The sequence below is a fragment of the Typopeltis vanoorti genome, chromosome 15 (assembly GCF_054136105.1).
Source record: "Typopeltis vanoorti isolate ZY-2024b chromosome 15, IOZ_Tvanoo_1.0, whole genome shotgun sequence".
Classification (NCBI taxonomy): domain Eukaryota; kingdom Metazoa; phylum Arthropoda; class Arachnida; order Uropygi; family Thelyphonidae; genus Typopeltis; species Typopeltis vanoorti.
The window spans coordinates 84,903,539-84,926,715 of record NC_143563.1 but is presented as its reverse complement, the minus strand read 5'-3'; the positions used below and the strand labels follow the sequence as shown (position 1 = coordinate 84,926,715).

Sequence of the window (23,177 nt, the reverse complement as noted above, 5' to 3'; positions counted from 1 at the left end):
ATATGTCTGTGATTTTAATTAGTTTAAAATTTAGTTGCGATTATTTTATATCTTTTAACCAGTAATAATAAGTTTCTAAATGGTGAGAAGTGTTGTAATGAATCATACTGGCATATACCCATTACTAACTAATGCAACCGTCAAAAAGTAATATTTTAAAGTGCTGCCAAATATTTAATGACTGCCGAATCTAAATATATTATTTTGCATGGATTTCAGAAAAATATATTTTACCAAAGAGGATGAAAATATGGACGGTGTACATTCCTGGAACATTTGTTATCCGAGAAAAAATATTAGAAATAACAATAGAGAAAGAACTGAGTTATAGCTTAAGTAAATAAAATAAACTACAGCATCTACTCCTTCACCATTCGAACAACTCAGTATTGTTTTGAATACAGCTCTTCATCATTATTGTCTGCTATCTCTTCCTCGTCCTCCTATTCCATGAAATCTCAGAACTCGCTGCAGGAAGATACTTCATCCAATCTCTATGGGGCCATTAAGTCACCTTCGCTTGAAAAGTCCATTATTTCAGATGTTGGATTAGAAGAAATCATGTATAGCTTCAATTGTTTTGTCAAGCTTCACAGCAGATATCAAAGCAGACATAATTAATCGTGAATCTTTTACGATTAGAAATGGATGAGAGATGATCCTCAAGTATTTTGATAGTGGGCTGAGCTATGTTTTGCTTCTCACCTTATACACCAGTCGCACTTCACTCTCGACCGATACGAAAGCATGGCTTTATAATCAACCTTCCGGGGTGGTTTGTATAAATAAACAACCCACCGATTTTGTTACTCTTTCTCTCTCTCTCTCTCTCTCTTGCAAACATATTTGAAAGAAAAAACACTTCTCATCCCCCTACTTGGTATTTGTCACGGAGAAACGTCTCCCCTCTTTTTTTCTCGATTTACTCCAAAAGTAATGGTTCAGAATAAAGAAGTTGATGTTCGAAAACGATGGAGCTGAAACCCCTTTCTTACAATGTTCTTAAATCCATATGAGTATGCTAGTCTCAGCGACGTGTCCTTTTTTATGATCGCACTTGGTGATTCAGTACACAATAATCATTTGTTTAGTTATCTCAGTCTAGAACATGAGATCAAGCATAAGCGAGCATGAAAACAAAACAATTCCATTCCTATGGAAACTCGTTTATATATCTTTCGAAAAACTCAATTAATCCTCCATGCTTTATTTGAGCAAATCTTTCTTTTAGTTATCTCTCAGTGTGGCAAGCTTAGGTTACTGATGTAATTACCTCGAAAAAGAAGTGATTTATTTCTTTCATCGCCGGCGGGTCCTCACTGGCTGTTCTTAATTGATATATCATAGACTTCCAGCTGGCTAATGGGATCAGAACGTCTGTCCTCTTCTGTAAGGTCCATCGTAGGTCGAATAACGCCAAATGCTTCTACTTCATGTGGCAGACTGGTTGTGTTTCCATCATTTGTAGCTAGCCAAGTACACATAAAGATGATTGGTCCATTACATTTACAGATGGAGAGCTGGGAGTGACATCGCGGATAAAACAGATAAAGAGCAAACAGGAAATGAGATTTCAGAAAGCCGTTCTCGCTTTAGTTTTTGTTTATTTTCTCGTTTTCTTTTTCATGCCAGGGTAAAAGAAACATCACGTGCGTTGCTTTACAACAGCATCTAACACCCGTAACAAGAAATACAGTAAAGGGACAAAGGATTCGTTAGTTGTTAAGTGTGTGTGTGTGTGGTTGTAATTTAATAATTCACTTGTCCTTGATGGTGGCTCCGTCTGTTGTCAATTTTCGTTTTTTTTGCGCCCCGGATTCTAGAAAAATAAAAACGGAAATCTTCCAGCCACTTACTTATGATAATTAAAACCGAATCAATTTCACTTTTCTTTATCTGCTATCTCGTTTTATTATATTCCCATCTTTTTTGGAGGTACTTGAGTTTCAATTAGCGAGAATCATTGAATCAGAAAAATAATTACTTGTCGTTGGAGAAGTTTTCCTTGAGTGGATTATATTTGTAAGCTTTCTTTGGTGGTGCAATTTGATTGCTTTTATTGTGGTTGTTCAATTCAGAGAAAAGTGAGAAAAAGAAAGAATTAGCGACGCTAAATAATCGCTTATGATAATGGTCAGCAATAATTGGAAAATAGTTAATGAGTTATTTCTTTCAACTAACATCTGAAGACCTTTAGATAATCATGAATATTTGTAGCCCTCTAACTGATGATGCTGGTTTGTAACTTTCTTTGATATTTATTACTGCCTAAAGCTGTTAGAGATATAGTACACAAAAGGAAAAGAAGAAGCAAGAGTGAATTGAACCATTACAACAAATTTAATTCTGAGACTTGCATCCCGAAATCCTTGAGCTGTTATTAAGGAACACTGCATGCCTGTTTTAATTATAGCTTTGTCGTCATGGGTTGCTTAAACAAAGTTGTACGTCTTAGGACTGCTTCTTACCCGGATGCGTTAATGAAAGTGTTAAGTACACCATAACTAAGTGACGAAGTTGGTGTTGAATCTATGATTATGTCTTTTGCTATGTCATTATTTTACCGGATTATAATTATATGGAAAATATAGGGTAGAGTTTTTCGTTACTGTAGCTCCTGTAATAACTGCTTGTATCTTTTTCATTTCACATTTTTATTCTTTGTAGAAGGAGAATTTTTTTACTAGCGAAGATTCTACTTTGAATAATGCATACAAATTTCAGTTCGAATAGTATAATGAATTGAAATGAATTGAAAAAAAAATAATATCGTATAGTTTGCAAACCATTATCAACAATGTCACTTTGTAGGATGGAATGGATTAAATGAATTATTAGTTCATTTAACTTTCGCTTACGATAAATCAACACACACACACTCTAATACGGCAACGTTGTATGAGTTTCATGGAAATGCAAAGAAAACAACTGTTCTCTTACTCGATCGAAGAGTCCCATGAATTTTAAGCAAGACGTTAATGCTATTCTGCATTTAAAAGGGCAACAAAGTAAGCCTTTCATAAAGAGCCAGATAACAAGAGTGTCTTTTAAAGTTTTCTGTTGTTGTCCTTGATATTTAGAAATACTCTCCACCTAATACATAGTAAACAAAGAAATTATTCAATTTAAATCGAATTAAGCAGTTGTAAATCGCTGTCCTAAACAAAACTACAATACATATTTGTTTAAAAGTATTGATTGGAATTTTTACGATTAACATTTCTGACATAAAGGGTGAAGCAAAATGCTTTTCATACTCCCCACCAGGGTGACCACTCAGCAAAATATTTAGTACCAACTTATGCAGGAAAAAGGTACTAGATCTAGAAACAAAGTACTAAATTTTTATTTGCTTTAGTTTCATTCACTCTATTTAGGGCATTTTACCTTATTATCATAGATGAACGCTATGTAAAACCGTAAATTAACACATGTACGACAAATATGAAAAAAAAAAGTCAAAACTCAGAAAAGTCAAAAGTCATCTATGAGTCTAAGAGCTGCAGTTGTCAATCATCATAATAGTCTCAATTGTAATTCTAGCACTTAACATGTATAGTAATTTATCATATAATTTTTGTATTTTAGTATTTAAAATAATGTAACATTAAATTTTCAGTTATTTAATATGCATTATTATTCATTATTTTTAACAGATTTTGCTAAATTAACTCTTCAGAGATAGTAAAATCTGTAGCTGATAAATGTTTTAATTTTTCTTTTGTCAAAAGGAGTCCATTCATCGAGGGAGTTTGCACTTGATTGCTAATTTTATTTTTATTTATTGTCACTGCTGAAAATATTCTTTCAGTTGCTGCTGATGAATGAGGGAGGCACAGTACAGCTTTAACTAATGTTGTTAAATTAGAAAACATTTGTTCTCCTACAGCATTTCTCTAATTAAAATCCATCCGCAAAGACTGCAAAAACTTTATTCCAAAAAACTCAGAATTCTTGACCTTTTTTTCAATGCTTTTACAGTCTTCGAAGTTGCCATTCTTTATGTACATTTTTATGTCTAAAAACTGACCATTGTCGGCTGAATTTCTCTTTTCAATGGGGTCCAAATCACGCCGTGCATCAATAAAAAGTGGTTACTCATATTAAAATATTTAATTTTTCCACTTGTTTTCATTGTTGTAATGATCTTATATCGTCGAGAAGTATTTGAATAGCGAATAATATATTTTCATTGGCTAATACCAGTCGGATTGCGGAAGAGAAGGTTAGCGAACAGTGAGAAGGGGAGAAGGAAAAAAAAATCATATTTGTGTCACTGAATGTGACATATGGGGAGGTGGGAGAAGAGAAAAATATTAAACTCATATGTCTAACTGTCGTATTGTTATTTTAATTATTATTATTATTCAGAAGGAAGAAAGTACTAGATCAGTTGATGAATATCTGATAGGGAAATAGTCAGTGGAAAATTTTATCACCCAATTGCTAGCCCTGAGCGGGTTGATTGGAATAAAAAATTAAGATAAATTATCAAACTAAGTAAATTATCAATTAAGTAAACTATCTGGTGTATGAAATAAATAGTCAAATGCAGTTGATAAGATTAATTTAATTTTCTTCTATAAAATTAATTAAACTTTAAGATAATATTAAATTTTAGAAAAAGTATTTATTCATAATTGAAAATAAAATAATTACTAGCTGGATTACTATTTCATGTGGAATATCCTATGCATATTATGGAAACACACCATTTTGAAATGCTTATAACGAAACTACAAATAAAATATATACCACTGAAAACCGAATGTGTGCAACAAAATATTATTAAATATCTGGAAAAGGCATATTGTAGTCCTGCTAAGTCATTCAATGGAAGTAAGTCAACACTGCTTGAGTATGGAAATGCACGTAGAGTTCTCACAAGCCTCATTTGCATACTACAATAGAAATTTAATTACACCCATGCAGCACGAAGGCCTCAATAGTTCACGCTTGCGTTATAGAGTGTGACATCATAGTTAACATGCGACTGAGACACAGTTCACCTAGTTCAGAAGGCAATCGCTTACTTGAAGAGAGGGGGGGGGGGAGGGTTATCGTATTAACATAGCTTTCATAGGAACCCATAGGGGATGCTGAAGTGCAATCTTAATTAATTAAATACACGTGTATTTTGAGATCCGCTGCATTAATTTTAACAGTTCGTAACTTCGGAGGATTTTTCAATAGCCATACGTATATGACGTCACTAGCCCATGAGAATAAAGTAAGATGGCGGTTGAAATCGTAGTTTACGTAATAAATTGCTTAAAGTCTACGGTGTTTATTATTTCATTACAAATTATTCAAATGTAAACGAAGCTTTGTGGTTAGTTTCATATCATACAAAACGCATAAAGATTTTCTATTACGTGACCTAGCTACTTCCAGCTCGTTCTTTCACGCAACTCACGTAGCTCTCCGATGCTTGTAACTATTAAAAGGTTCCCGCGAATTCCCAACATGAGTCTGATCATCCATTTGCTACCCAACGCTATCCATAAATGTCATTCCGTGGCCACCTGCTATTTTTCCAGAATAAAATGTTCGAGCTACTTCCAGTAAGAATAAAAATAACAGAAGCGAAAAGGTTAAAAAAATATAATTAAATATCAAAAATAGAAATGAAAATAATTCTTAAACGCATGGACGGATTTTATGTTTTACTTAAAAATATGAACGAAAATGGCTCTAAATTATTCAGGAATTGAAATAATTTTTAAAATGCCATTTGCATTCATTCTACACCCGTTTCTTTTTTTCATCTGTAAAACAGACTTTATAACACAAACGACAAGGTTGGCATTTGTAGAACGTTATTGTTAATATGGTTTCTCATCTCATCCCATCTTCCTTTCCCTCGCGCTGTCGAGGGTTTATTAATCATCGGACCTCAAACCGTTCACAGGATAAGGTGGTCAGCCCTACCCCGGTGTATTCTATGTCCTGTAGTGTTGAGTTCTCAAAACCGGTTTGCCTGTTTCGCGGGATGAAAACCCCCAGATAAACTGGGGAAAAACCTTACTGTCAACACCCGAGACCGGCTAACTTGGCTATGGCTGAGGAAGATGCTTTAGCTCCTTCCGTCTTAGACGGGAATCGAACCTAAGACACTCATTCCCTAGGTATATGATTGCAAAGCGCACAGTCACTAGGCTAACCGCGCGGACTAATATAGTTTAGCGGATTAAATAAAGGTATGTCACGTATCTATTGTCGTTTATGATATTGCTTTTTTTAATTCAGATGTTTTTCTCAACAATATATGACGTCATAGCGCGCATATGTTACAAAAAATTTGAATCAGAGTGCAGAACAAAAAACGTTGCAAGTTGTGAATTATCTTTGAAATAACGTAGTTTATTTGTTTGAGATATTCAGAAAAAAATGTTTTATCGAAATTCACAAGGAGTCTGGGGGGGGGAAAACTAATTCTCTTTATCCACATTCCAATATTCGTGTTTTTTGTCTCGGAATATTTCGTCTTTGAGTGAAGACTAAAAAAACATCAAACATACATACGATCGATCATTTGTTAAAATAAAATTATGAAAGTTTATGGTTAGTTGAACTAAACGATGCTAAAATATATCAAAACTTCTTTATAGAAATATTCTTTTACTACATAGGAGAAACCAGGAAAACATGCATTTCAGAAATAAGAAAATAAAGAATGCGAAAATATATTATTTCCATTACAGCAAGTATATATTGAGAGAGAAATAGAGGGTTGTAATACCCATATTCTATTCTCCCCGTGATGCTTCATATTTATAAGATGTGTATTGCATTTCATACGAAATTCAACGATCATATCAAGTTAAAGTAGAGATACAGAAACCAAGTAGGAATAATTTAACCAAGGCTATAGGTGGACTAAGAAAACAAGTAGAACCAACATCCTTAGAGATTTCAACAATATTATTTTTATCGTGTTTCTCGTTCTGATACAAGAAAACCTTTCCACGTTTTTTTTCCTATTCTTTTTAAGTTTTTATGATAATAATCCAACCTTTAAAAAGGCTGAAACCAAAAGCAGTTTCTCTAAAACATGACTTTGGAGAGAAACTGCTGAAGTTTCTCTCCAAAATGTTTAAAAACGAGGCTTAGAAATATTGGAAACATTAAGATCTTCGATGAAGGCGTGAGGAACTATAATGTTTCGGTAATAAATAAAACTGGATTCGATTTGAATCAAGCAGAAACAGAGTTCAATTCTACATAAAAACCATGATATCTAATACTTAATTTTAATAAGTGTTTTTCTTTATTCTCAACCTTCAACCCATCCACGATTTAAAATAGTGTGGATCCAACATTTTAGAGCTTCGGATTGCCATAAAATGTTGAAAATGGCCAAATGAATAAAAACAAAATCGTTATTTACATGTGCAAACACTGTAAAGCAAGTTATAAATCGTAGCTGTAGGACAACGTGTTTGGAAGTCACCTTGACTACCCACGATGAATGTATTAAAATCGGTGTTAAACGCAAGGCCGTGTTGAGGTTTGTCGTACGTTGATATAAATCTACACATCGCTTGAATGACAGTATGAGGACAAATTTGATGAGCATGTTATGATAAAACGCAGAGTTCCCAGTAACATGCTAACTATGACATTTTTTTTTCAGATATTAATTAATTCATTCGACTTGTTTTTGGCATATTACACATTCCAGTTAAGAGATTTTCTTATGAAGAACGAGATTAATCTCTTGCAAGTTTGTTTGCATTCAGAATCGATGCATTTTTAAAGTTCTTATTGATAACGGCATTTAAAAAATTAAACTACATAAAGAGAAACAAAAAAACAGAATTTCAAGTTTAGGAACAAAAAGAAAAAAGATACGCATAACTATAATAGCGAAATCGAAAAAAAAAACATAGTTCACAGACAATGGTTTCACAACAATAGGTGATTAATTTCACAATAATAGAAACAATTTTCGAAATATTCAGAATAGGCTGATATTATAACAATTAGAACAAAGCATATAAAGTACGTAATAAACAAATAAAAGAATAAATGAAATGTAGACAATAGCCTTAGAAAAATGAAAAAAAATTCTTTCAAGACTGAATATAATAAACAAATATATGAAAGCAATTATGATATAAGTATGGCTTCAAAACTTAATAACAGAATAAAATAAAAAGAAGAACTTCAAAAGAACAATAAAATAAGAGACTGATTAATATTACAAGAGTAACATTTGAAGAAAAACGCTTGAATCAACAGAATTTTGAAACATCAGAACACCTAATTCATGAAAAAAAAACCATTAGTAATACCTATTCAAAAAGAACATAAAGATGACTGTAATAACTACAGGAGGAATAAACATATATAATACAGATACAAGTATTTAAAAATATACAGATACAAATTTTATTTAGCTTGTCTTCAAATTGCGCAGGAAATTTGAAGACAAGCTAAATAAAATGATCGAAGATAATACGAGGGTCATTTTAAAAGGTTCTGCAAAGTGTACTACCGTTAGTAAATCAAAAAACATTTACTTAACAAAATTAAACTACCCAACATTTGGGTGAGCTTCGTATTCTTGTCAACAAACCTTTGTGTGTGTGTGTGTGTGTGGTGACATTACAACAAAAACCTCGTCAATGGTAGTCGAGTACTTCCTACTGAATAATTATTTCAACTTCGGAAACAGACTGATGTCTGGAGAGCTCGTGGCACGACTATAAGGAAAGGAGGGAATTGTGCAGGGGAATATCAGATACGTCATCAGATGTATGAACGCTATCATTGCGTGATATCCGAGCTACGTCAAATTCTTCTTTTAATTTGAAGTCGTATTTCGTGGAAACATGAACGCACCAGAAATAGAAACACAATATTTTTGTTCAGTCTAGCTTACAACAATTACACGTGAAAGTGGAAACTATTACGTCATCCTACTTATCGCGCATGCGCTGTGTGCAGAACTTTTGAAAGAGCTTTGAAATAAGTATATCTCCATGGATGCTCTTTTTAACTATAAAATTAATTAATGAAAAGAGAATATAATTATATATAAAAATATACAGAAAAAACTATATCACGAAACAATATACAAAGTTTGGAACTATGTGATTTCCCTTTAAAAAAGATATAATTAGTATTAAAATTCTAATATTTTTTCTGTTAGTGTATTATGAGTTTTACTAATCTGCACTAATAGAACATTTCTCTAAATATCTTCCACTTAATTTAAGTAGTATGACCAAACAAACTTAAATATTTTTAGGTAATTAGCTCGCCAGCATTAGTCTCCGAGTTATGCAACGTCTTACGTAAAGGCTTAGCGCCCTATTATAATTGGACAATCCTTAGATTCCGGTTATGGAGAGAAAATGAGCTCGACACACAAAAACACTAACATGCTATCCGTTGTCGGTGTTATCTTCCAAGAGAGAGAGAGAAAAAGAGAGAGAGAGAGAGAGATAACATGCTCTCCTAAAGCCATTTTTCGAGATTTTTTTTTATTCTGTAGCGTTAATCCTCCTCCTCATCCTTCACTTCCACAGGTTTTTGTTGTAAATTGCATCCATCAAGGTGAAGAGAAGGCTATCTCATTAACCAAAGGCTTTATGGAAATTTTTCACAATATAAATAGAAACTGTTGCGCCTTCAATATGCGATCCATTAGTAGAATATGCACAAAAGCCCTGTGCTATTCCCACACGTAGAAAAAAAATCGATATCGAAAGAGGACGTCCAATAAAGCAATTTACACTTTAAAAGACAAGAGTTGACGCTTTGAAGTTAGTTTGTTCATCCCTGTGATTGATGTACGTTGGAACAAATTTAAATAACTCCAAAATTCTGTATATTTAGCAGTATATGTAGTCATTATTCATCAATAAAATTATATATTGATTAAAAGTGAATTCGACGTATTTCATGTATTTTCGGTATAAAGGAAAAAAAAGTGGTTGTTAAATTAGAAACACGTTTTAATATTGAACTTAGTCGAAAGAACAAAATAACATGCGCTTTGATCAAATCGTGAAAAGCCATTTGATTTTTTAGAAAAAAGTTACTTTATTTTAAATGACGGTAGGTTACCAGTTTTAGTTATGAATATTACTAGATTTCAACTGCTGGAAATTCGAGGTTTTTAATGCCACTAAACAGATAAATCAATTGGAGATTGCGTTATAGTTCATCACAGACAAATTCGTTGTTTGTGATACGGACAATGCAAAAAAAAAAAAAAGGTATTTAAAGGTATTTACATTTATGACAATTTTTGTGATTATGAGTGTAAATTGATCACCGAAAGATATTATTAGAAAGACAGATCGCTGCATACTCTATATTAATTTTCACTTTATATTACAGAAATCGATGGAATAACAAAAGTTACAAACAATCCAATAACGTCAACGATTGCCGATGATGTCACACAAGATTATTCTGAAAACTTCACCGTCCAAACACCAATACATATCTGGAATACTTCGTCAGGTAAACGAATAAATTTTATTTAATTTTATACTGAAGTTATATTAACTGCATCTCTAAAGAGATAAGCAAATAAAAGTTAAATATACTCATACACCAATTTATTTTTTGAAAAAGTATTTTTGAATTTCAAATGTTTCAGAGAACTATTATTATTAAAATAAAACTCAACGGTATCAGATCCACAGAGAGGAGAATCACGGCTGGAGTCCCTCAAGGCTCTCTACTATCTCCCCTACTCTTCTCCATATACATGGCAGATCTCCCCAAACTGTCTCCAGCTATCACCGCTCTGTATGCCGACGACACAATCATTATAGCCAGATCCCTCCGTCCACACCTGGCCACAATCAAGCTGCAGAGAGCAGTCAATGAATTGGAGGATTGGTACACCAAGTGGCGTATCGCAATTAATCCAAACAAAAGCTCTGCAGTACTTTTCACCAGACGTAAAGCAGAACCGAATACAAGCATACAAATGTTTGGTAAAATCATCCCTTGGCGCAATTCTACCAAATATCTGGGAATTCATCTTGATAGACGTCTAAACTTCAAGTCACATATGGATAGTGTTGCCACTAAGGCAAGTCATATTATAGCACAGCTATATCCACTTTTGAATAAGAACAGCTTCCTAAGCATAAACAACAAAATCCTCCTTTTCAAATCGGTAATCAGACCGCAACTAAATTACGCCTCTCCAACGTGGGGTCACACGACCAAAAGCAACATCAACAGACTTCATATAATACAGAATAAATGCCTAAGGATGGCATTCAATGCCCCATGATTCATCAGAAACATCCAGTTACATCAAGAAGCCAATCTTCCAGATATTAAGACCTACATGACAAGCATTGCGGAGAAATTCTTCACAATCACTGATAATCACCCAAATCAGCTAGTTCGACAGGCAGCGGACTATAAGCCCTCAGATCGTTTCAAACATAAAAAAAACCGAAATCCTCCATCGCAAGAGAAAGCTGATACAGCCTCAATGCTCACAATGAGCGGGTAAATTACCCACAATAATCTCATCACCCACAATCTAAAATCCAGATGAAGAGATAAAGAGTCAAGGACTCAGTCCATCAACCAATTAAGTTCAAAGTTCAAACTATTATTATATTATAAAAAAAAATTCTTGTTACTACACAAAATAAGTGTATTTTTTTTTAGAGAAACTTAAACACTTTCAAAATCTTTTTTTCATACCAGCTCCAATTTCAACACTAATTATTTCAATGATAAAGGCTGTAAATTACGGATTACAAATGATTGCAGCATAAAAGTAATGAGCATTATGCATTGTTGCAGACATTCACAAATCAAACGTATTCTTGTTTGTGAATGACTGTCATTGTTATCACAACAATTGAACCTGAGCTAATTCTGGCTTATGTACTCCACATATGTAATTCTGTTTTGCCTTGAGTTGCTGTTAAATAGTGAGATGAATTAAATTAAGAGGATAAAAATCCCTTATTATTTTACAGCCAGTATGCAAAACTCTGAGATCGAAAACTACGATCTAAGAGTTTCATGCCGAAGAACTATCGGCGAATCCAAGCGTAAGTGAACACCTGGTAGTACAACACCAAGGCAACTCGAAGCAAAGGTGGAGCAAGCTCCCTCACTATCCTTGATATTTTCTCATAATGTAAAACACAGCTCCTAGGAGATGGAATACTGCCTTACATTATGAGGAGAGGTCACTACCCACACCGGTTTCAACCTTTTTTAAGGTCTCCTCTGTGAGTAGGTAGACCTTGATGATATCAAAGTCCTTATCCTTATAAGAACTGGCTTAAATGGGCGAAGCAAGATTGCTTTTCATATTTCCCGTTGTCTGTAGAGGACACTGTAAGGATAAGGTGTTATTGAGCTATAAATAAAGCTCTGATCATGGCAAGAGGGTAACAGCAATAGCCGAGCCTCAATTAGAACTTCATTGGCTACAGCATTGCCATCCATTACCCTCCCTGGGTACCAATTTTAGTCGCCTCGTACGACATGCATTAGCTACATTGGTGCTTTTTTTAAGTAAAGCCGACTCTAAAAATTAGAACGATCTCTAGACCACTCCATAGTAGCCGAAAGACCGTCCAACTCAGCGTTGGCTCCACTCGGTGATGGGGAACGCCCCCCCCCCCACCGAGCAGAACCGCTCATATTCCAGGGAAAAGCATCCACCGACAAAGCCCCTCAGCGGGCCGTGCCGGAGGACACCCTCCTCAGAGACTCAAAATATGCACTCCCAGGCAAAACCTCCCGAGATTTAAGCTCCCCCCCCCTTCAGCGGGAGCAAAATTCCGGCAGAAACCTGAGAGAGCAAAACTCTGCGTCCATTTAGTCGCCTCTTACAACACGCATGGATTTACGTCGGCGAAAGACCGTCCATCTCAGCGTTGGCTCCACTCAGTGATGGCCTTCCACCCACACGCCACAACCGAGCAGAAACGGTCATATTCCGAAGAAAAGCATTCACCGACAAAGCTCCTCACCGGGCCCTGCCGGAAAACACTCTCCCCAGAGACTCAAATTGCTCCCCTAAGGGAAAAACCTTAATACAGCGAACTCAAACTCTCGAATCTCTGCGTCCATTTTAGTCGCCTTTTACGACACGCTTGGATTTACGTCGGCGCTATTCTTATCCCGGCAACCACACGGGGAAAGATATCAAAGTCCTTATAGTCCTTATAAGGACTGGCTTAAAGGGGCGAAGCAAGAATGCTTTTCATATTCCCCGTTATCTGTAGAGGACAGTGTAGGGATAAGGTGTTAATGAGCTATGAAAGCTCTGATCATGGCAGGAGGGTAACAGCAACAGCCGAACCTCAGTTAAAACTTCATTGGTACAGCATTGCCATCCATTACCCTGATTAGTAAGTAAAGGGTAAAATCTCAAAAAATCGGACGATCTCTAGGCCACTCCATAGTGGGCGAAAGACCGTCCATGTCTCAGCGTTGGTTCCACTCATTGACGGCCGCCCCGTCCAAGCACCCCGACGGGCTCCCCGTTTAAGCAGAACCGCTCAGCGTTGGTTCCACTCAGTGTCGGCCGCCCCATCCTAGCACCCCGATGGGCTCCCCGACTCCTGAGCAGAACCGCTCAAATTCCGAGGAAAATAATTCACCGACAAGAACCCCTCAGCGGGCCCTGCCGGAGAACACCTTCCCCAGAGACTCAAGGTGCTCCCTTAAGGCAAAAACCCTAAGGGAGCAAACTCAAAAACTCATCACCCAGGATAACAGCAACAGCCGAACCTCAGTTTACTTCCTCGGTTCAGCATTGCTAATTGTTACCCTGATTAGTAAGTAAAGGGTAAAATCTCAAAAAATCGGACGATCTCTAGGCCACTCCATAGTGGGCGAAAGACCGTCCATGTCTCAGCGTTGGTTCCACTTAGTGACGGCCGCAACGTCCAAGCACCCCGACGGGCTCCCCGTTTAAGCAGAACCGCTCAGCGTTGGTTCCACTCAGTGTCGGCCGCCCCGTTCAAGCACCCCAACGGGCTCCCCGACTCCTGAGCAGAACCGCTCAAATTCCGAGGAAAATAATTCACCGACAAGAACCCCTCAGCGGGCCGTGCCGGAGAACACCTTCCCCGGAGACTCAAGGTGCTCCCTTAAGGTCAAAACCCTAAGGGAGCGAACTCAAAAACTCACACCCAGGATAACAGCAACAGCCGAACCTCAGTTTACTTCCTCGGTTCAGCATTGCTAATTGTTACCCTGATTAGTAAGTAAAGGGTAAAATCTCAAAAAATCGGACGATCTCTAGGCCACTCCATAGTGGGCGAAAGACCGTCCATGTCTCAGCGTTGGTTCCACTCATTGACGGCCGCCCCGTCCAAGCACCCCGACGGGCTCCCCGTTTAAGCAGAACCGCTCAGCGTTGGTTCCACTCAGTGTCGGCCGCCCCATCCTAGCACCCCGATGGGCTCCCCGACTCCTGAGCAGAACCGCTCAAATTCCGAGGAAAATAATTCACCGACAAGAACCCCTCAGCGGGCCCTGCCGGAGAACACCTTCCCCGGAGACTCAAGGTGCTCCCTTAAGGCAAAAACCCTAAGGGAGCAAACTCAAAAACTCATCACCCAGGATAACAGCAACAGCCGAACCTCAGTTTACTTCCTTGGTTCAGCATTGCTATTTGTTACCCTGATTAGTAAGTAAAGGGTAAAATCTCAAAAAATCGGACGATCTCTAGGCCACTCCATAGTGGGCGAAAGACCGTCCATGTCTCAGCGTTGGTTCCACTCATTGACGGCCGCCCCGTCCAAGCACCCCGACGGGCTCCCCGTTTAAGCAGAACCGCTCAGCGTTGGTTCCACTCAGTGTCGGCCGCCCCATCCTAGCACCCCAACGGGTTCCCCGACTCCTGAGCAGAACCGCTCAAATTCCGAGGAAAATAATTCACCGACAAGAACCCCTCAGCGGGCCCTGCCGGAGAACACCTTCCCCGGAGACTCAAGGTGCTCCTTTAAGGCAAAAACCCTAAGGGAGCAAACTCAAAAACTCACACCCAGGATAACAGCAACAGCCGAACCTCAGTTTACTTCCTTGGTTCAACATTGCTATTTGTTACCCTCCAAGGGTATTGGATTGTTTCCACCTTCCTCCAGATATCAAAGTTTAAGTGAAAAGAACTTACATACCTTCACTATACGAATGCTATAAAGGTGTGACCATATATTATAACTAAGATAAAAAAGCCAAACGGCTATTTTTCCTGGAGAAATTAATTAAATTAAGGGGATAAAAATCCCTTATTATTTTATAGCCAGTATGCGAAACTCTGAGATCGAAAACTACGATCTAAGAGTTTCATGCCGAAGAACTCTAGAGGTTTCCTCTAGAGTTCTTCGGCATGAAAGAGAGGTCACTCTAGAGTGACCTCTCCTCATAATGTAAGGCATTATTCCATCTCCTAGGAGCTGTGTTTTTCATTATAAGAAAATATCAAGGATAGTGAGGGATCTTGCTCCACCTTTGCTTCGAGTTGCCTTGGTACTACCAGTTACGCTTGGATTCGCCGATAGTTCTTCGGCATGAAACTCTTAGATCGTAGTTTTCGATCTCAGAGTTTCGCATACTGGCTGTAAAATAATAAGGGATTTTTATCCCCTTAATTTAATTAACTTCGCCAGAAAAAATGGCCGTTTGGCTTTTTTATTTTATAGTTTGATGAACACAAACTTTAGATGAGCCGACAAATTTTATTAGCAATTGATACAACTAAATTTGTTTACATTCCGCCCCAGCTAGAAGAACCCAATAAAGTTTAGTGAGAATCTCAAGTATGAAATTCAAATAAAAAAATCTGTTCAACTAGAAAAGAAACAATATCAGTACAGACGGACAAAATGAACTTCATAGATACATTTTAATTGTGTAACATTTATTTTTTATATCTGAAAGTTGAAATCATTTCTCATTCACTGTTACTCAACAGATCGAATCGATTTTCAAAAAAAATCTTTTTTTTTTTATTATTATTATTTTGTTTAGATGCATCATGTACAGACGAGAGGGGGGGGGGAAGAAAGTAAGCGCGCGCGCGCACCAGGGAGGAATGAAGGAGAAAATGATGCCCAGCTTTTCTAGTACTCCCTTGGCAATAAAAGCACTCAATCAAATAGCGCCAATAAAACACCCGGTGATGACGTCACAGGGTAGTAAAGTAGGTGACAGCCGGTTCGGCATTCCCTGTGGATGTGTATCTTTTTTTCGGGAGTTTAAGAAAGTGATAAGTAGCAGTTTCATTTTTAGTAATGGTTAGCAGGAAGCTCGATTTTGGCTTTATACCTACCCCCCCCCCCCCCCACACACACACTCACTTCCCCTCACATCGCTGATTTCTCTTTGGGGTATTTCAAAGGTTATAAACACGTATTAATCTCATTTCTGTAGATCTTCTGAGGTTTTTTTCGCGCTTAATAAGAAAGCAATCGAAGAGGGTCTGAGAATGATTGCTTCTTAGACGCAAAGCTCTAGAACTTTATTATGGTTCCTGTCGTGCCTAAGAATATAATCAGCAATTTGGAAGAGCAGAAAAGAAAGAGAAGATCGTCTACGCGCAGATTCCAAAGATTGGGGGAGGGGGGGGGAGAAGTAGAGTGAGGACATCTTTAAAGATACCATCAGAAAGGAGACGTCTTTGCAATGCTGAGACTCCACAAATATCGCCTAAATGAATTATTAATTGATTGCATATAGTTAGATACTTGCAATAGAAAACAAGGAAATAATAAAACACGTAATTTATTGAAGATATCTTTCGGAAGACTTCGGAAACATACCCTAATTACTAGATGCTATTGTTGATATGGAAACCCAAAATCATGACGTCATAATGGTTTTAACAAAAATACGCACAACAATGAATTCATTTTGTTCTTACTTAACAAAATTAATTCATTCATTGTTGTGGGTATTGATGAGTCATGTTTGTTTAGTTTCTCGATGATGTTTTGCTACTCTTTTAAATATCAACATTCGGAGAATTATCAGAGGATTTACTATTAGTTTTCATTTCGTCATCCGTTCCTTTTTAAATTATTTTTCGTTCATTTTGAATAAATTATTTTGAACATAATAATTAGTGAACAATTTCAAACGACCAATCTTCAGGAATGTTTAAAGCAAATTTTACTTATTTTTATGCGTTTTTTTTTTTTTTTTGAATTGTGCATTCGTGATTAGTGTTCTGCATACCTCAAGAGATTTTCCATAGCAGGAGTTGCTATTTTCACGGATTTTACAATTTAAAACAAAATATGTTTCTGTCCATCTTAAAACTACTATTAATTCCTTTAATACTGGAAGTAGGGGATAATGTAGAACTATTGGCAATAAGGGCGATAATAAGACCAACTAAAAACGAGGGTAACCAGAATGTGGATCGAACTTCGGAGTCGGGTACTGGTAAAGTTCTCTTTTCATCGTGTGCCTATTTACTTTTTTAATTAGTATTTTGGCTACTTGAAAATTATTCACACTACAACGACGACATCATTTACAAAATAAGTTGTCTGGAAGGCTACGATGCCATAAATACTGGTATTCAAAGGACATTTCGTTTCTGAGTCAACGAATACTTCAGGAACCTTAGACTAAGTTCGGATAACACGAAATACAACTTTACACAAATGGTATTCTGTATTACCTGAAGTTCCTCTGACCTATCAGGATTCAATCCAAGATATCGGAAATGTAGAAGGAACAAAGAAGATTACAAATAAAAATAAATAAGGATATGTAGTAATCAAATTGAAACTAGGCATGCGAAAAATTATTAAAAAACATCTACCACAAGAAGCCTATGAGCATATCCTCGCCACAGATTCCTCGTATAAGTTCCCCAAATTCTCCATGTAATTATCCTATTTATTAGGAAAGAATCAAACTGCAAAATCATCACGGCTCTTCATATTTAATTCCCTTTGAAGAGATATTAATTTTAACCATTTTACAATCAACGATAATCCACACCACTCTCCTCTTTATTTATTACTTTTTGTTTTCAATTCAGCGCCCTCTCTTCCCTGTTACCTAGCTTCAGGGAACACGTCACTCGCTACCTCCCTTCTTTCATTTATCCCCGGATCTAACGAGAGTGCTGTGTGCGTGTGTGTGTATATATATATATATATGGGGTGGTCAGTATAAACTACCAATCGTAATCTTTGGTAAGACAGCTCCTTCTCTTTCTTACCTCCAATTTTGTGTATGGCATTAGAGCACCGAGGAGTTAGCTAATGTTAATTTATTAAAACTTTTTTAATTTTATTTAAAAATATTAATACAACATGCTAGGAAATAAATTTTTAATTTACGCAGAATTAATATTTCTCGTTATTGTGAAGATTATTTAAATTAAATTTTTTTTCTCTAAACACCATTAAAAATAATTCATCTACTATAATAATATTCTTAACTTTGAGGTAGAAATGGTAATTGCAGGCTTTTGCAGTAGAATCCCAGGATAACGGATGTCAGTGCTGTAGTCAACAGAGGCTCGGCATTGCCGTTACCCTGGGACGTTGAGTTTCGCTCTCTTAGGTTTCTTCAGAAAATTTACTCCCGGTGTGTGTGTGGGGGGGGCTTAGATTTTGGGGGGTTTGCCCTGAGAGAGCATTTTGAGTTTCCGAGGAGGGTTCTCCGGTGAGGGGCTGTTTCGGTGGATGCTTTTCCCCGGAATATGAGCGGTTCTGCTCGGTGATGGGGAAGCTCGTCACTGAGTGGAGCCAACGCTGAGTTGGACGGTCTTTCGGCCACAAACTTCTGGATGTCAGGGCCCCATTTGCAAAAATTAAAATATTTCACGGCCCCCTCTAAAAAAATCGTAATAGAGAGATATTTAACGTAGAACAGATCCATTACTTACCGATACTGGCACACCACAGACTAATAACATGAAATTAGTGAATATTACCTGAATAAGGGAATCCTATTCAGGTAACATTCACTATTATATATATATATATATATATATATATATATATATAATCTCTAATTGTATATAAGTCTCTAATTGCACAATTTGTTGAGAAATATATTACGCAGACTCCTCATACCTTATTCACTGGCATAATAAAAGTACTTGTTTTTATTGCCTCTGCAGTATAGTGGCTGTTAGGGAGGGCGTGTTGTTTACCACTGCAAGCGAGTTACTATCTCCCCACATGAACTTGTTTAAGCTTTTTTTCATGTGTGAAGTATATGCGAAACTTTTATTGGTAACAGAAAACTAGCTCGGATGACAGTGATAATATAAAACGAGTTTTGATATGTATATAAAGTCAATATCAATAGTCCCTGATTACGAACGTGATGAAAGGGACAGGAAGACTTGGAGTTTCCCTGGAGAGCATTCGAAGTAAATACAATTAACCACTGCTTTGAAATGAAACATATGAATAAGCAATATTTACTAATATTCATTAAGCGCCGAAATACACAGGAAGCAAAGTTTGTGAACCACACCAATGTGTGAATTTTTCCATTAAAATATAAAAAATAACAAAAAAGAAGTAATAAAAGTTAAATACGTTTCTTTTAAAATAAAAAAAATCTACTTAAGTCTTAAAACATTTTAAATTTGTTTTCATTATTTCACGGGCCCCCTCAACAAAACCTATGACCCCCAAGGGGGCGCCGCGGCCCACAATTTGGGAAGCGCTGGTCTAGGGATCGTCCTAATTTTAAAAAAGAAAGACAAGAAAAGAAAATGGCAACATGCAATTGTTGGTGCTTGAATTTCTTCACATGGTGCAAAAATGTGAAAATTCAAATCTAACCAACAACAGGAACTAATGAATTACACCGACATCTGTGAAACACAACTGTGTTTCACAGATGTCGGTGTAATAATCGGATAATAATAATCGGATAATTTTTGCAACGCAGTGCATGCATTCGAAGCTAACGCCAGATAACAAAAAATAATTAAAAAAATCCGTATTTCTGCTTTCTATGAGGCCCTATGGAGAATGAAGGCTGTTTTCTATAGTTCAAACTAATCCCATCTTGATGCTTCCAATATAAACTTCTTAATCCTTTTACCTGAACGTGGCATCACGTTTAGAGTCGGCGGAGTAAGCAGTGTTCGTAGAATGAAGCCGTCTGGAGAAAGGTCGTTAACGAACAGATTTCTGCAGCCAATCTATGGAAGTGGTATGAGTTCAAGAACAAACGAACAACTAAAACAGAAAACCAGGTGTTTGTGTCACTATTTAGGCCTAAATAAATTCGTTAATCCCAAACATTATTATCTAAGGAAACCAGTTTTCTTAAGGTATTTCACGATGTGAGACAAGGAGTTGGCTTTATTACGCTGAAAGCAATTAGCTGAGGTGATTGTGGAATTACTAAAAGACTGCTAGAGAGAAAATTTTACTAAACACACACACAAAAAAAGTAATCTGAGTCCAAAAATAAACTGACAAGAGACTAAAGAGATTTCTACGGCTAAACAATCATAAAATTTAATTTTTAGTCTGTTTTCCTAAGACGTATATGCAAAATATTAGTATTGCTTAAGCTATAATCCCACTGGCCAACTAAAACATCCTAAAACAGATGTTAAATAAAAGCAATTAGTTGCAGCGATTCTGTTTGCTAAAATTGAAATTGGGACTTCTTTACAGAAACTTGAAAAAATATTTTAGTGTTAACATGAAGAATATTATTGATACAGCTATATTTTATACCCAAATATAGAAAAAAAATTAAAAGGTTTCAAAAATTTACCACACAGCATATGAGAATATGATCTTCAGCATCGAAGCTGCCTTGTAAAAGACAGAAGCTCTGTCCAAGAGCCCGTATGTTCGCCTTTTATTATAAAGTATATTCTCATAATCTAGCTTCTGGTAAATTTTCGATTTTTTTTTTTTTTCAGTTTCTTTCTATAAAATATGGCTGGATCCATAATATCCTCTGGTTTAATATCTTATTTCTATCTCTATACTTCCAGTATTTTTTCTTGGATCGAAATTTATAAAAACAAAATGGGTGTTATCAAACTAATCAGTGTGTACGCTTTCAAACAAAGGTTGTCGATATATATATATTTTTTTTACCGTCGTGTACTTTATTGACTTCGATTAACCCATTTTTGCCATTCTCTTCTGTCGTTTTCAGTTAATTGTCTTGTTTTTCTGGACGAACACGGAGCTTGAATGCTATTTCACTTCTTCCCTTGTTTGTCCGTTAACGACTTTAGCTTTAAACCAAGCGACAATGAAAAATTACTCTCGGAACCAGATTGTTTTGAGGGAGGAGTGCGTTATTTTTTGATGCGTTATGAACGGAACTAGAGGTCCAAGCGCGATAAACTGTATTCTTGGCATGTAAGAAGGAAACAAGATTTGAACCGCAATAAATTTTGTGTTCCCGTCAGATAGGGTGGATGCTGACATGGGTCTAATAAATTAGCTATTGTCTAACACTGACAGATACAAAGTAACAGGAGTGGTTACGACTGGATAATTCTACCGATATGCCGCCTGTAGTCAGTACTCAGAAATATCCAGAGGAGACTTTTATTATATATATATATATATATATATATATATATATTTAACTTGATAAAATATACATTGGAAGATAGATAACAAAAAGGACTATTTACATATTATAAGAATGTATATTACAGAGAAAAAATAGGATTTTATTTTTAGATATACAATAGAAATGAGGGGAAAATTACATTAGTTGTAGACAGGATGTGTCCTTTTCAATAAGAGTCCATATTACAGTTCAGTATTACTTTTAGTTGTTTTTCAGCTGAAGTGTATTGTTGTCGGCAATCCAGAAAAGGGTACCAGTTGGATTCCACTCCTCTATTAATTTTGCGACAGTTCCTGTTTCTTTGTAGTAATCAAATTCCAATAAAAGCCTGCTTTGCAGTTTCCGACGTAGGCTACACATGAGGGTTTGTTCCGATTCAGTGATGGATGGGTGCTGGTTATTTGTTGTGTGCTTAAGGTAGAAACTGTAGATGACGGCCTTGGTGCAGATGAAGAGGAAATTGCATATTCTGTGTTTGTTCTCTTCTGTATGGACTAAATTCCAGTAGTCGTCTTGGCTGTGTGCGTAGTTACAGATGCTAGAGGCTGTATTTAGGGCGTAGGTGATCATCGCTTTGTTTGCAGGACAGATTAGATATGTGTGTTCCTATGTGCCTGAAACTTCGCAGAATAGACTCTGATCCGATTGCCTTAGCTGAAATTTGTGGAGCTTAGTAGGTGTTGGCAAAATGTTATGCCATAACCTCCATTGTATGTCGGAATCTGGTTTGGAACACCTCGATTCATATGGAAGATCCCACTGAAAACTGGGTGGCATGTGCAGCTTAGTAAATGAGAGGGTTAAGGATTAATATACTAAGGGCGAAGTTGGAGGCACTGATATGAGGAAGTGGTATATTTTCTTGTAGTTGGAGGGAAGAATTGGAAATGAGGCTTCAGACGATGCAAGATGAAAGGTAGGCTCCCGCATCTTCTAGAAGAAATACGGATATTCCCTGAGGCGTAGCGATATCTGGGAAGGCTTTTATAATAGCAATTTGCATCAGTTGATGTTGCTTTTCAATTTTGAAGTTTTTTAATGGTAGGCATGTTAGTGTTTTCCAGGTTAGCGTCTAGGTCAGGAGGTCCCCTATGATTCTTATTCCTGCCCAGTTCCATGTAGGGAAAAGAAATGGCTGGCCAGTTGTGAGACTTGCTATGTTTCTGTTCAAAAACAGTGGTTCTGTTAGTACAGCTGACTCTTTTGATCCTGTCAGTGTGTGTGATGAAGTTCTGTATTTTTCCAACGCTGTAGAGCATCTTTGTAAAACTGAAGTAGTTTAGAAGGTGGTGGTACAGAACTTGCCATTCGGAGGATTGTTGAAAGTGTCAGTCCTCGGGTGGATGATTTCTTATGTACCCACCTTCGATTACTGAAGTGTCTTTAGCAGAAGGATTATCCTGAAGAATGTGATCTTGTTTTCAAGGGAAATCAGACCTTGACCTCCCTTATTGAGTGGCTTGCAGAGTTCAGAGTATGTTGTCCAGTTTGTATTATTCCATAGGAATCGTTTCATTGCCTTTTTAATATGATGGAGAAAGTCTTCAGGGGTGTTAGTACTTTGAGGATATGCCATAGCACACTCGCAGCCATCTGGTTGATTATTAGGATTCTTCCTCTAT

General features: G+C 36.6%; 1 protein-coding gene across 1 annotated transcript in view; it reads left to right on the top strand.

Annotated features, from left to right (window-relative positions):
* Positions 1-242: 242 nt before the first annotated feature.
* LOC150098946 (uncharacterized) overlaps positions 243-23,177 on the top strand; it is a 118,501-nt gene continuing 95,566 nt past the window's right edge. The window contains exons 1-2 of the mRNA XM_090405776.1: positions 243-336; positions 10,354-10,479. Of these exons, the coding sequence (XP_090261902.1) occupies positions 243-336; positions 10,354-10,479 (220 nt within the window). The remainder of the gene's footprint in view (positions 337-10,353; positions 10,480-23,177) is intronic.